This window comes from Electrophorus electricus, chromosome 9 (assembly GCF_013358815.1).
Source record: "Electrophorus electricus isolate fEleEle1 chromosome 9, fEleEle1.pri, whole genome shotgun sequence".
NCBI classification, from domain to species: Eukaryota; Metazoa; Chordata; class Actinopteri; order Gymnotiformes; family Gymnotidae; genus Electrophorus; species Electrophorus electricus.
In genome coordinates this window covers 15817501-15833050 of record NC_049543.1, presented here as the reverse complement: position 1 = coordinate 15833050, position 15550 = coordinate 15817501, and the positions used below count along the sequence as shown (strand labels likewise).

The 15550-nt window shown below is 44.6% G+C and overlaps 1 protein-coding gene across 2 annotated transcripts; it reads left to right on the top strand.

Annotated features, from left to right (window-relative positions):
* Positions 1-899: 899 nt before the first annotated feature.
* Positions 900-15550, top strand: uba6 (ubiquitin like modifier activating enzyme 6). Of its 2 annotated transcripts, none has more exons than XM_035530218.1 (33): positions 900-971; positions 1804-1883; positions 2009-2103; positions 2203-2231; positions 2424-2518; positions 3200-3311; positions 3488-3568; positions 3734-3856; positions 4659-4782; positions 4943-5046; positions 5143-5205; positions 5289-5365; positions 5463-5529; positions 5690-5833; positions 5948-6015; positions 6161-6239; positions 6317-6397; positions 6525-6602; positions 6735-6916; positions 8364-8469; positions 8600-8689; positions 9671-9751; positions 10652-10780; positions 11902-11953; positions 12101-12164; positions 12797-12866; positions 13010-13081; positions 13226-13349; positions 13468-13661; positions 14065-14192; positions 14301-14388; positions 14541-14635; positions 14759-15550. In XM_035530218.1, exons 2-33 carry the CDS (start codon positions 1846-1848, stop codon positions 14889-14891), a joined length of 3066 nt encoding a protein of 1021 aa, XP_035386111.1. In that variant the 5' UTR covers positions 900-971; positions 1804-1845; the 3' UTR covers positions 14892-15550. The 2 variants fall into 2 exon arrangements, with proteins under 2 accessions (XP_035386111.1, XP_026880415.2); XM_027024614.2 differs by lacking the exon at positions 900-971 and adding an exon at positions 1220-1228.

The following is a 15550-nucleotide window of genomic DNA, read 5'->3' as shown; positions in this document are numbered from 1 at the left end:
AATAAACTGTTCAAATAAAGGCAAGGTTATTTGATTTGATAAATTGGTCAGTTGAAACACTACGTATGTTTTCCAGAAACCTTCAGTTACAATTAAATCAAGCCTATCAATAGACTGTGTTATCAGAAGAATCCGATTCTGGATGGATCTTTTATCTCAGAAGTGACCAGGACGGAGTGGTTATGTGGACTGTGACCTTTAGAATTCATAGTCCATGAATGAATGAATGAATGAAAGAAAGAATGAATGTGTGTGTGTGTGTGTGTGTGTGTGTGTGTGTGTGTGTGTATGTGAGAGAGAGAGAGAGAGTGTGTGTGTGTGTGTGTGTGTCTCTGTGTGTGTGTGTGTGAATGACATACAAAACAGATTAAGACCAACCAAATGTATTTAAACTGTAAGTATATTATAAAGTCTCTCTCTCTCTCTCTCTCTCTCTCTCTCTCTCTCTCTCTCTCTCTCTCTCTCAGTTTATTTTTTACTAAAGATCTGTAGTAAATATTTGACAGGTCTGACAAACAAAATGTCCCTCCCATACTCACATGCATGCATGCACATGCACACACACACACACACACACACAATACATCTGTCTATTTTTATTTTTGTTGTTCTTAGTATATAAATATAAAACAATAACACGCTAGTCTTATTTACAAATGGGATTCAGATGGACTCTAAAGTCCTTTCAGATTTCATGTGAAACAGGAAATATTTATAACTTTAAAGTGCTTTTCTTGAATTTTTACACTTCATGTGAAACAGTTAAAATGCAGAAAACAGGGCAGTGAACTTTACCCATAACCTAGGACTTTAGGTCCCACTGGCGAGATTGTATGGAGGGATCTGGGAAGACCCAGCGCCGTTATTCGCTCCTGTACGTTAGGTGGCAGTAGGTATCTATAACCTTCAAATGAACGAGCAGTAAACAATAAGTTTAATGCTTTCGGCCCCTCGCATACACAGATAAGTAGGTAAGTCTAAATTTATTTTGGTCTCATAAATTGCGCTCTTAATGACAGCAAACCAACAATGACTTGCAAGCATTCTCACTCGCCACCAAATGTGTGCGACGCAATGGAGCACGTCAGTTTGATATATTTTTCCTTCAGTAGACTGTTGAAGAGCCAGGCCCAGTCATGTGAGCGCTAGCCGGTTAGCTAGGACAGATAGTGTAAGCAGTCTGACTCTCATGATCAACTATACGCCAAGATAGTGAGGATCCTCGATGGTAGCTTCTCTTGCCAAGTGTAGACAAAAGTGTTTTGCGTATGTGGAATAAAGCAATCAGGATTTAGAGATCATCAGTCATAAACGATGCTTTAGATAGGCATCTTAATGAAAAGACACAAAAACTGCCAGTCAGCTAGCTAGGTTAGCTAGATAGCTAATTTAGCTAAACTAGCTAGCATATCTTACTTTAAGAGAGTCTGGATTTACTAACTAGCTAGCTAAATGAGCGGATATTACACAGTGGTACAATTATAGCCTAATGTTCTTTTCTATAACAAATTTACCTGATCATGCTTAAGTGTCACATCTACCACTACACCATGTTACGATCACTCCCTTATACCAATAGGGAATGTTAATTTACCCTGCTATATTAGTCTGCTGCTTAGCAAGCTAGCATTGCTAAGATAGCCGCCTAGCTAATACAGATTGCTGACTCTGCCACACACACTACTGACCAGATGGGCTGCTGTTACCTTCCTAGCGAGCTACTTTGTTAAACTGTTAGCTAGCTAATGTGTGTTAAGAGCACTGGTCGGCCTGTCACGGTAACATAACCTATGTGTAACGCAGAGTCCAGAGGAAAAGCAAGGTGTCCCCTCTCCCCCACCCAACATGGCCGACTCCATGGAGATAGATGACTCATTGTACAGGTAATTTGAACCCAGGTCTTAATCTGAACGACAGCGTCCGGATTAATAAACCTGCGTCTTTCCACATGCAAGTGTGTGTCCAGAAAAGGAATGGATGTAGGCTGATACGTGGCCCTGTGTTGCAGTCGGCAGAGGTATGTTCTGGGAGACAGTGCCATGCATCAGATGGCTCAGTCCTCTGTGTTTCTGAGTGGAATGGGCACACTGGGAGTGGAAATAGGTGGGTGATTATGCACGAGAGCTTGCATCAGAAAGATCATATCTCTTGAGCCAGGATAAGATTGACACTGGATTAAATGAATTGTCTGCCCTCTTGCAGCTAAGAACATCGTACTGGCTGGAGTCAAGGTAGGAAGACAGGTTTTCTGTCAGGTCTTGCATTTTCTTATTCTTCTAAAGGCTGCCTCTTTAAGGGTAATGCTCTGCAATGAAAACGTGGCATTAGGGATATATATTTAGACAGTGCCGGTGTGTCTGTTCTGGATTGTGTGCAATAACTCTGTCACTTTCTGAAAGGTAGCAATGTGTGTGTGTACATAGGTGGTCACGTTGCACGATAGCAGACTGTGTGATGTCTGGGACCTCGGCACCAACTTCTTCATTCGAGAGGAGGACGTTCAGAAACAGAAGAAAAGGTGAAGCAGTGTTTCACACCCTGCCATGCTGTAGGCCCTAGCCTAGCTCCTGTTACGCTGTGAGACCGATCTTTGTGTGTGTCTGGGATTGCCAGCCCCCCCAAGAGAGCCATTCTTCCGGCAGGGTTTAGACTCCTTTCTAGTGAACCAGCACTGAAATGTCACATTCTAGTTTAAACTGTTTTGCTGACAAAATAATTTCTCCTTGGGCTTTCAGGCCTTTTTGATTTTTGGAAGATATCTTGAACATCTTCAATTCAGAATGGTCAAGTAGACTTCGTCATGGCAACCATATACAAGCACAGTGACATCCGACGTCAGATATGTAACACAGTACAGATGAACTCAAAGCGCAGAACGACAATGCTTTCACATGTGATATAATACCAGGCAGTGCAAACCAATTCACATGTGCATGGTATATGAACAGAAAATGAAATGAAGCGATACGAAAAACATTACACAAAGTTGTCATAGTTTATGATCTGGCCTGATTCGTGCAGTGCCGATAAATTTTTTACATTTACATTTTTGCTCGTATAGCAGCTACACCACATGTGCACATGTTGTGATTTCAGAGGGCCAAGTTGTTTTGTGAAATAATGTTTGCAACTCTCTGGCCCTCACATTGAGATGCGTCTATTAGACTTGTAAAATCCCCCCTCCCCATCTCTCCTGCAGGGTAGAGGCTGTCCATTCTCGGGTGGCTGAGTTAAACCCGTATGTTCAGGTAAACTCGTCGACCGTTGCCCTCGATGACATCACTGACCTCAGCTTCCTGCTTCAGTACCAGGTAGGGTTTCAGTTCATAGCAGATGCAAGATAAAAGTCCTCTTTTGTCCTGGGTGACTTTCAGATGCTGTTTGCAGCTCCACCCCTTTTTGTTTGGTCCTTGCCAAATTATTTCAGATACTGAACACAGTATGTTTTGATGAAGTGTGTATGTGTGTGTGTGGTTTTGGTCCAAAGTGTGTGGTGCTAACCGAGACGAGCCTGAACCTGCAGAAGCGGATCGACCATTTCTGCCACTCTCAGCGTCCTCCCATCAAGGTACGTAGACACAAACCCAGACCGGATCTAGGTTAGCTTCACCACCCCAAACTATACCCCTTGAAAATAGCAGCAAGCATTCAAACTGAGAATGCCACTCGAATTCTGAATGACAGAGGCTGCTTTAGTGACAGGGTGTGTGTGTGTGTGTGACTGTTCCGGCAGTTCGTTGCCTGCGATGTGCTTGGCATGTGCTCACGAGTGTTCTGCGACTTCGGCGAGAGTTTTGAGGTGTGGGACCCAACAGGGGAGGAGCCTAAGGAGCTTTTCATTCAAAACATCACTCAGGTAACAGACACAAAATTTTTTCTGTGTGGCTCTGATACTGCACACACACATGTCTTAATATTCACGTAGGCTTTGTGTGTTGGATATAAACCAACAGTGGTAGCTCAGTGGTTAAGGTACTCAGAAATCAGAAGTTTGCCAGTTCACGTCCCACCCCCACCAGGTTGCAGCTGTTGGGCCTCTGAGCAAGACCCTTAACCCTCAGTTGCTCAAGTTGTGTTTAGTGAGAATTGTAAGACTTTTTTTTTGCATAAAAGTGTCAGCTAAATGCTGTAAATGTAGTCTCTCATCAGACTGTCACTGTCTGATTTAGTCCCAACTTGGTCGAATGTGAGCTCTTTTGTATGTATTGGACCAAATTTGTGGTGGTATTTGGACTGTATGCCACACGTGAGTTCCCCTTGACATTAAAATCTTGGCCTTTCGGCTTGGACAATGATTTGTTATTTTGACATTCAAGTTGGCAAAACTACATAAAATAATTGTTTACACTTACTGTTATACTATTACAGGCATCTACAGAATAAATAATAGAAAAATTGGTGGGCCAGTAAAATACCTTTCAGAGCACACACTGACAATCTCATATTTCTAGGAGCAGGGCTCTGTTTAACCTAACAAGCTGTGATCTTAAGTGTAATTAATCTGGATTTCTTCAGAATATCGGTATCTCGTTTTGATGCATTGCTGTCGTTTTTGCTATAGTTCCAGTACACCTCCTGTTCACTTTCTTTTAAACATCCTTTTGTGGGATGTAAATGGTTTTTTGTTGCTTCCGGCAACTTCCCCTTGTCCAATCAAGGAAAACCCCGGGGTGGTAATGTGCCTAGACAACCGCATGCACGGCCTGCAGACAGGACAAAGCGTGTGTTTCCGAGAGGTTAACGGCATGACGGAGCTCAACGGTACCACTCACCAAATTAAAGGTACACCCACAGATTCCTAATCTAAACTGTGCAATTAACATATAGTGAAATTCCTATTTCACCTCATGTGTTTTCTAATGTGGACATGATGTTGGGGTTTGTGGGTGGATGGGTGTGTGCATGCGTGGGTGTGTATGTGTGCGTGCTTGTGTGTGTGCAGTTCTGTCTCCCTACAGCTTCGCCATAGGTGACACATCCTCATTCCAGTCGTATCTCCATGGTGGAATCCTGCGCACAGTCAGGGTCCCCAGAACCTTCCACTTTGTACGTAGGCCCCTCAAACAGTGTTGTCACGTTCAGGCTGTGCTCACTTCAGCCTTGGTCTCAAAATCTCTCTTCCAATTGTGTGTGTGTGTTTAGGCGACGATGGAGCAGCAGCTACATGACCCCAAGCTTCTTATCCCAGACTTCAGCAAGCCTGAGGTCATTATCCCCCCTCAATAAACGGCAATCCATGAAACTCCAGCACCAGGCAGGTCTATTAATAAAACTCCATTTCCCACCAGGTACCACTGCAGATCCACACGACCATGATGGCTCTGGACCTCTTCCAGGAGCATCACAGCAGGCTCCCCATTGCAGGGTAACATGCTTTTGTCCTGCATGCTCTCGCACTCTCTCTCTCACCCTGTATCTGCCCCCTACCCTGTCTCACACCTGTGGGTTGCTGCCATGTGCAGCTGTGTTCAGGACTCTGAAGACTTGCTGAAACTCGTGGAGGAGGTCAATGAGACACTCAAAAGCAAAGTAAGTGTGTGTGTGTTTGTTTTTTTTGTTTTTTTAATTTTACATTTTGTTAAATAGTCTCACCAATAGACTGCTTGGTGACTTTAACACAATTTCTCACAACTTGCCTATCTCTCCTGTTTGTTTGTGTGTGCGCGCGCATGTGTGGGGGCATGGCCAGGCATGCATGAACGCGGCACTGGTGCGTTGTGTGTCGCGCTGCGCGAGGGGCTGCCTCGCCCCGCTTGCGGCGGCCGTGGGTGGGATCGCCAGCCAGGAAGTGCTGAAGGCTCTTACCGGAAAGTTTATGCCTCTTCAACAGTGGGTGGGTCAAAGGTCAAATCCACCCAGAAGTTGTCCCGATATTCTTATGTCATTAATAAACGAGATTTTAGGGGATGGGTTTAAATATTTCCAACCTTTTTGTGTTTGTGTGTAGTTTTATCTCGATGCTTTAGAGGTTGTACAGCCACTCCAGACACTTCCTCTAGAGGAGTTTGCTTCTAGGTGAGTATTTCAATACATGGCAACCCATAGGACAGTGGGTTCAAGCAGTTTACCAGTCCACACACGTCTCAATGTAATATGTCATGTTGAGGAGCATTTCTCAAACCTGCTGATCTGTGTGTTTGTGTGCATGTGTGCTTTCAAGGGGGGATCGCTACGACGCGCTGAGGGTGTGTATCGGCGAGTCCTTGCTTTCGGAGTTGCACAAGTTACGAGTCTTCATGGTGAGTGCAGATAAGCTCTCGAAGCATGTAGCGTGTGTGAACGTTGAGCGATTGTGATCTAGCCATCTCATTTGCAGGTGGGCTGTGGTGCCATTGGCTGCGAGATGCTAAAGAACTTTGCGCTACTTGGTGTGGGATTGGCCAGATGCTCAGGGGAGGTAGGGTCAGAGGTCACACTGAAATAAGGGAGAGCAATTTCGAAGGTCATGGTTCAATTGGGCTCTGCCGTTGAGCTGTATGCGATTGACCTCTTGTTAATGAGGATTTCTTTTGTGTTTGTCACAGATTTGCATCACTGATCCAGATCTTATAGAGAAGTCTAACCTCAATCGCCAGTTTCTTTTCAGACCTCAACATATACAGGTAATCTATTCATTTATTCGTTCCCTTATGTATTGTCACTCATGTTTTCGTGCTGTTAGTATTTAGTATTATTACAATTACAGTAGCTGTAGTGTTTTCTCTCTCTTCTTCTGCTTTCTCTCGGTCTTGTAGAAGCCGAAGAGCATTACGGCAGCGGCTGCCACGCTGGACATAAACCCGGAGCTGCGTCTGGAAGCTCACCTGAACAAGGTGTGTCCCGCCACGGAAGACGCGTACAATGACACCTTCTACTCACAGCTCAGCGTGGTTGTCACGGCGCTTGACAATGTGGAGGCCAGGAGATACCTGGACAGGTGAGTGTGGGGAGGGGGGGCGGTTGTGGTCCCTGACCCTTGACTCTTGAGCCTGAAGTGTGTATATGTTAATCTTCATAGAGTAAAAGGTGTGTTGCAATTTTTTCACCTATTAATCTCACCTGCTGCTTTAATTAATCCTACTTTAATTAATCCTACCTGCTGCTTTAATTAATCCCACTTGATGACTTGAGACATTTAGTGAAGTCATGCAGTAATTGAAGGTACTGAACATGTTTGGTGTCTCTGACAGATAGCATTTATTTAAGATGATTGGTTAATACAATTACTTTATTTTTCAAGTAGACAAATTGTTATTTAATCAGAATTGTTTAAGTTAATGCACTGGGCATTACTATCTTAAAGCTCGCATACTCCTGTTGTAAAAGTTGATTTTGTATGACTGCACTGTGATTCAGCAAATGTTTGCAAGTTCAACAATTTGTCCAAAATGACTCTCGTAAACAGTTCTCTGTGCACAACAGTTTGTGAAAACTGTGTATTTATTAGTGTATTTGACGCCCCACCCCTGCCATAGAAGGCTAAGCGCCCAATTGGTCCATGATCGTCATTTAAAAAAAAAAAAAAAAAAGCCACATGCGGTTAAAATGAACAACCTTCAGGTTATCAGACGCAAGTGAATGAAAATGTATCACACCGATAGTGGAAAAAGATGCCAAGACTGAGGACTAGGAAACGCATGTTGGCGGACTCGCCCGCTCCGTTTAAGATCTATAACAACTGAGACGTTGTCCTGGGCAGAGGACGTACTTCAGTATCAGACCATCACCAACTGTGAAGGGAGGTTAAAGGATTGTGATGTTTTAAAGAAGTCAGAAGGCATGAGTGGCTGTCGCTCTGATTTAGATAGCAAAGAGAAAGTCGCAGAAGGAAGTTCACGACTACTAGTACTACATTCATCATATTAATGAAGTTTAATCTGAAGTTTAATAAAGTTGCGTTTATACAGTGCCAATTTCTTCACACTACCAAAATGCATAGCTAAAACTGAAGCAGTCTTTGTCTGTGTTTTCTTGGGGTTTTTTTTTGTTTGTTTTTTTTACTTTGGGTAACAGCCATACGTGTCTGGTGCGTCACGTTTGCACCACTTGTACATTTTCTTCAAATCTGGACATTCTAAGCGTGAGAGAACTGGTGACTACATGAAGTCTTATTTAGCAGTTTAAGGACAAATCTTTGTGTGTGTTGTTGTTTTTTGTTTGTTTTTTTTCCTCTTGCATGATATCTGATTGTAACCATGAAGTTTATTTATATTAAAAACAAATTAAGGTATTTACACTGCAGGAAAGCAGTGCGGAATTTTTGGCTTTATGCTTGTTGCACAAGAATGGAGAGATTTATTTATTCAGTATATGGAAGAAAATGTATTGCAAACTTTTCCAAAAATCTTTATTGGTCCCCTATTGTCTGCTTTGTGTCTTCACAGTCGTTGCGTGTCCAATCAGAAAGCTCTGCTGGACTCGGGTACCATGGGAACAAAAGGCCATACGGAGATCATCGTTCCAAACCTCACAGAGTCCTACAACAGCCACGTGAGTGCGCCTGTGCTTTGGTGCATGTGAGAGTGTATGTTCCTTGAGCCCTTGTGTGTGCGTGCCCAGAGCCTGTGAACAGAATGCACCTGTGTGTGTTTTAACTCCATATGCTTGTTCTTTGTTGTAGAGAGATCCCCCAGAGGAGGAGATTCCGTTCTGCACTCTTAAGTCTTTCCCTGCTGTGATTGAGCACACCATACAGTGGGCCAGGGACAAGGTCAACACACTCACTCACTCACTCACTCACTCACTCACTCACTCACACACACACACACACACACACACACACACACACACTCTCTCTCTCTCTCTCTCTCTCTCTCTCTCTCTCTCTCTCTCTCTCTCTCTCTTTCTCCCTTACTCTCTCTCTCTCTCTCTCTCTTTCTCCCTTACTCTCTCTCTCTCTCTCTCTCTCTCCCTTACTCTCTCTCTCTCTCTATCTCTCTCTCTCTCTCCCTTACTCTCTCTCTCTCTCTCTCTCTCTCTCTCTTTCTCCCTTTCTCTCTCTCTCTCTCTCTCTCTCTCTCTCCCTTACTCTCTCTCTCTCTCTCTCTCTCTCTCTTTCTCCCTTACTCTCTCTCTCTCTCTCTCTCTCTCTCTCCCTTACTCTCTCTCTCTCTCTCTCTCTCTCTCTCTTTCTCCCTTACTCTCTCTCTCTCTCTCTCTCTCTCTCTCTCTCTCTCTCTCTCTCTCTCTCTCTCTCTCTCTCTCTCTCTCTCTCTGTCTCTCTCTCTCTCTCTCTCTCTCTCTCTCTCTCTCTCTCTCTCTCTCTCTCTCTCTGTGTCATTATACAGACAGAAAGAGGTGCCTCCTAATTCTATTAGTAGTGCATCACCAGTTTTCTTTGCTTTTCTGGCTTTGAACCTCTGTAAATACTGACAAGGAGATTTAAATGTCACTGTGTATCCCTGTGGGACTAAATAACCTGTTGTATCCCTTAAATCTCATTGATCCGCGTATTGTCAGGTTTAAATGACAGCTGCACATTAAGCCCATCCTTCCCTTTCACATACACACCAAAAGAACCAAAATTTGTTGATTTAACAACAAAAACAGATTTCAAAACCACTATTTACATTCAATTTACGTACCTATTTACATGCGCATAATCCAAGATCAAGCGTGCTGCACACGACAGAATGTATTTCACTGATGGCGCTCTGACAACAAATCCTGTTCGCTCCCCTTCTGTATGCAGTTTGAAAGTGCCTTCTCTCACAAGCCCTCCATGTATAACACTTTCTGGCAGAGCCACCTGTCAACTGAAGACGTGTTACACGTAAGTGTGTGTGTGTGTGTGTGTGTGTAAGTGTGTGTGTAAGTGTGTGTAAGTGTGTGTGTGTGTGTGCCACCATGAAGTTGTCATCCTTTGCACATGGGTTCATGAGGGATTCTTGCAGGTCATTTGAGTGTATGCGAGTGCGTTAGAGTGCACGGGAGTTCATGAGGGATTCTTGCAGGTCATTTGAGTGTGTTAGAGTGCACGGGAGTTCATGAGGGATTCTTGCAGGTCATTTGAGTGTATGCGAGTGCGTTAGAGTGCACGGGAGTTCATGAGGGCAGGAAAGTGCTCGGCGAGGGTGGGCGGGTTCGTCCAGGTTTACGAGAGTTCAGCATACGAGTTCAGCAGGGCGGTCATTGTCTGGTGCACAGCAGGCGGCCAGGTGTCTGGCAGGCGTGTGGCCTCACGGCTTCCTTTAGCTCGTCAGAGTGACGAATACAGGGCTGCATAGGAATGACAATGAAGATCTGCAGCTGTATGAGTTCAGTAAAAAAAAAAAAGTTGCAGTTTTGAAATAGTGCTGATATTAAAGAACTATGTCATTTGCTGAAATAATGAGCAAATTCTACTATGTTTCTCGTTCGAGGCCAGATCTGGCTAATTGAGGAATAAAGTGGACTTATTTGGCCCGTATTGAACACTGTAGGTGCACACGGAGATGGAGTGTTGACGGTGCCAAGTAACGTGGGAATGGCATTAGGATGGTGTTGAAGCACAGGGATGAGTGGAGGGCGGAGACGGTATCAGGATGTCCTGCGTGGGTGGGGTGGGGTGGGGACAGTGTCAGACATCGTGGGTGGGAGGGGACATGATTGTATCTATTTGTAGCTTTTTAACGTCAGGTTTTGTCATGTGCGTGGATTTTGCGTGCGTGCGTGTGTGTGTGTGTGTGTGTAGAGGATGAAGGCCGGGGAGAGCATGGATGGAGCGTTCCAGGTCATCAAGCTCCTGAGCCGTCGTCCCGCGCGCTGGGAGCACTGCCTTGCCCTCGCCCGCCTCAAATTTGACAAGTACTTCAAGAGGAAGGTAAAGCTGCCCGCCACGCTGCCCATGTCATCACTTTGTCAGATGGACCTGCTCTAGAGCAGAACCTAACAGGCTGCCAGACATCTTGCAGTCGATTTGTAAGTTGCAGGTCTTCACTTGCACGTCTGTTGTACTGTGAGTTCAGCCGACTGAGTTTTAGTCAATGTTTTATTGGCTATTTTCAAATCAGGTGATTTGTAATGTGCAGTTACAGTGTAAATGCCATAGTGACTATCCAAACTCTTATCAAGACAACACAATGGTTATATATACATGTGGACATTACCGGGCCGTGACATCAGCTGCCCAAAAATAACAGGTTTACTGTTGACATGTGGGCATCAGTGACATAAACTATAACTATAGAACAAGCAAACAGCCAAAAACAAGCAAAATGCCCCCAAACTGGACATCTGTACTTACAGCTCTAGCTGATGTGTCTGAGAAGTAGAATATTAGCGAATATTAAGAGCATGGCTGTCGCGCTTGTTTACAGAACCGCCATTACGGGGTTGTAGCGATAGCGTGTTTACAATTTACTTCTTTTTTTTCTACGCACATTTTATTGGGCCACCTCAGATATTTGGTTGTAAAATAAATTCGGTTCTGAATATTTATGTATATTTTGTGGGGTAATTTGGTTACAAATGAGTTCAAGCATGAATATTCATGCCCAGTTTATAAGGGCAGCTAAGATGGTAGTCTCAACTACCCTTTCAGCTGCACCGACATCACTGGAATGTCTACATCACCCCAGGCGACGGTGGTCTGACAGAACAACCTGATGAATGTAGATTAATACACTTCCATCATAGGACCTTTTCCAGCACGGTTTCACATTTAAGATATTTCATTATATTACAGATATATCACAAATATGACGGGTGGTAGCGGTTATATGACACTATGAATATAAGGTGTTAGATTAACCAGCAGAGTTACCGTTAGTGTATACTATTTATGTTCTAAAGTCTAAAATTGTTCAGATTTCTAAATTGAGTTAAGGTCATCAAAAGATTAAACAGTACTATGCACAGAACTGTTAACGTAGTTTGTTAATCACAACGTTTAGAACTTTACATAGATTTTAATGTAGCATTTAATGTGTTCTGGGTCGTCAGGCACTGCAACTGCTGCACTCCTTTCCACTGGATACTCGACTTAAAGATGGCAGTAAGTATCACATCTCCTGCTCTCACAGACACACACACACACACACCAACTGGTGCAGTATTTTTATAGAATGAATTAAATTCAAAATTATTACAATTCTCATAACTTAACAGAGTGAGTGATTTGTTGATGGCTATTTATTTTCAGCTCTGTTCTGGCAGTCCCCTAAACGGCCCCCAAACCCTATAGAGTTTGACATCAAAGACCCACTGTGAGTGAAAGCCACTTTTAAATACAAGCTACTCTAAAGCTTATGGACACACACACACACACACACACAGACAAACAGTTCAGTCCAAAGCCAACAGACACCAATATGGCAAAACCAGACTGTTTGCTTTTGAAAGGGCAGGGAAAAACTAGCATGTAGTAGTGGGTGCTAGCGATACTCTGAATTTCACACTTGAGGTCCGTGAAGCCTGCCATGTGCACCAAGGACAGCTCTGGTTCCAGAGTGCTGCAGCCTGTGACATCACAGTTCTGTGATGTCCCTGATCCAACACACCTGGTTGAATTCATCAGCTAATTAACCAGGTCGAGTAAGTGCGCTGGAGCAGAGAGACCACTCGACTCATTCGGTGCACCTGGCCTCCACAGCGCAAACGCTGGTGGTTTTAACGCCTCCGGCGGATACGCGAAACTGGCAAGTGTGTTTACACTGTGGGCTGGTGTTCCTGACTGGGATTCAGTCCAGGCTTGGCCCAGTATACACACACAGGGTTATGTAGACTATATTTCTTACGGGAAACCTGAAGTGTCATATAACTACAGTGCTGTTGCTATGTGAAAAGAGGGTGGGTGTAATTTATTGTGATATTATTCTGTCTGTCTTCTCTCCATTAGACACTTTGGTTTCTTGGTTAGCACAGCTCGGCTGTTTGCAGGAATTTACAATGTACCGTATACAGAAAAGGTATAGTTCCCAAAAGCAAGTAAACAAATTAACAACAAATATAGACTAAATGGATATTCATTGAATGTTTTTTGATAATGTTCTTTGTTCTGTGTGGTTGGTTTTTATAAGTGTATGTCTGTGTTTTGTTGTTTCTACGATAGAGTCTCAGTTTTGAGTCTGTGTCAGGCGTTTTAACTGATGTGACGATTCCAGAGTACAAACCAGCTGAGAAGGTAGTCAGTCATGGTGCTTCTCACCAGGATTGTGCCAATCATGCATCACATCCTTTTGTTAATCAACCAATTGGCTCATTGAGTGATTTCAATGTCTATTTACATTAATTGCAGCAGACTGTAATTTGATTGTGTGTCTTTTAGCGTATAGAGACAGATGAGACTGTTAAGAAGCCTGATCAGATGAAGCTGACAGTGAGCAGTGCAGAAGAGAGAGAAGCTATATCACAGCTAGAGGAGGCCATTACCACTGGCTTCGTCACACAAGGTACATGCGCGTGCGCGCACACGCACAGGCCTGTGCTGTGCTAAAACGGGCCTCATCTCAGGCCCCCTATGTGTGTCTACTATGTGTGTCCCCCTATGTGTGTCCCCTGCCTGTGCAGAGTGTCTGCGCATGTCCCCGCTGGTCTTCGAGAAGGACAACGACTCCAACGGCCACATGGACTTTGTGGAGGCGGCGGCCACGTTGCGCGCCCGCATGTACGCCATCGCCCCCGCCGACCGCCTGCAGGCCAAGCGCATTGCTGGCAAAATCATCCCTGCTATTGCCACGGCAACTGCCGCTGTCGCTGGCCTGGTGAGTGTGTGAGAGAACAAGATGCACAGCTGATCTCTGTCGTAAATGTCCTGTTTCTCTTAGAAACCTTGTGTATTTTAATGCAATTATGCCTACTTTTAACTACAGTCCACTGCAGTTACACCCTGGAATCTTCTTCACATATGTGTCTCTTGTAATGATGAAGCAGTAGTAAAAATTGTAGTATTCTACAAAAGGTTTTCAGAGAAACAAGATGTCCTTCGTCAGCTGTACACACAAAATGCTTCAGAATGATTTTATATATGAAAATTGAAAAAGTTATTTAAAGTAGAAATATGGCCAAATGTTTAGCTTGTCTAGTCTAATGTTAGACAAGCCGATGGTGTGAGTAAATTCTTCTCTGTTTAATGGGACTGATCAGTTGCTGCTGTGCTGTCTACAGGTGGCGTTGGAGCTGATCAAAGTGGCGGGTGCCTACGGCTTCGAATCGTTCAAGAACTGCTTCTTCAACCTGGCCCTCCCTGTGGTGGTGCTGACCGAGACAGCGCAGGTCAAGAGAACACGGATCAGGTAGCGCACACGTCCGTGCGCACACACTCCCTCTCCGTATCCCGGACTACTGCACGCCTGCCTGAGTTGCTTTTCCTATGTTCATGTGTGCTCTCACTCTTCTGTCAGAGATGACATCTCGTTCTCCATCTGGGAGCGCTGGTCTATCGTGGGCCACGAAGACTTCACCCTGTCCGACTTCCTCAGTGCAGTCAGGGTAAGCTTCCACGGAGATGCCGCCAAGAATGTGCTGGCAGCACCGTGGCTTTGTCATCTTCCGCGCCAGCGAGACGTCAGCCTGCTTCTCTCTGACCTCCGTTTTGCTTCTGGCAACTGACGATGACTGTGCATGCATATGTTTTTGGTCAGGAGAAGTACGGTATCGAGCCAACTATGGTGGTCCATGGGGTGAAGATGCTGTATGTCCCCGTCATGCCCGGACACAGCAAGAGACTCAAACTGACGTAAGACGCAGCCATTAAGCCACTGATTACTGCACAGCTACCACTATGTCTGAAACCAGAGGCATTTTGCACAGTTTCCCTATTTTTTTCTCTCCCCCTCTCTTTTCATCTCTCTCCCTCCAGCATGCAGAAGTTAGTAAAGCCTTCGGCGAACAGGAAGTACGTTGACCTCACCGTGTCTTTTGCCCCGGAAGCAGATGGGGACGAAGATCTGCCCGGCCCCCCAATCCGCTATCATTTCTGCAACAGGGCTTGATGCACACATTATAAAACACACACTCACGTTATACCCTCCCCTTCCTTGTCCTGAGGACCACTAGAGGAGTAGCACTTGATCAGATTCAATGTACATAGTAAAAGTCCTTTTTTTTCTACGGGTTTATTATTTTATTGCATAGCTTTGTCTGTGCTGATGCCTTAAGAAACAATATTGCGCTTCGATGTGACAATAATAATAATGACAACAATGATGGTATATTTCATCTCAAAAGTAAACAAAGAAGAGAGAAAAACAAGCGTTTACACTCGTAACTTAAAACTCCTAATGCACTTGCAAAGCCTGTTAGCGTAGGGGGAGAGTAGAGGTAGAGGGAAGACACAGCGTACAGTCCATTTGTGGCGTGGAAGGTAGACAAATGTGGATTTGAAAGTCATACGGACGGATTGAGTTCTACCGAACGGGGGCTGCCAGGTGCCCAATCGCATTCGCAGCGGTCGGTCATGAATACAGCCAGGCTGCGGTCTCTGGAGAGCTGTGCCTGCGTCAGACACTTCCCGGCTAGACGTGAGCAGCTGCCTGGCAGGGGTGTGCAACACCAAAACGGTCACCGCCTGAGCCCTTTCTGAGGATCGTCCCGTGAGGACAAAGCTGTGTTTTTCCCACTAGACTTATAATGCAGTAAGCCCAAAGCCAAG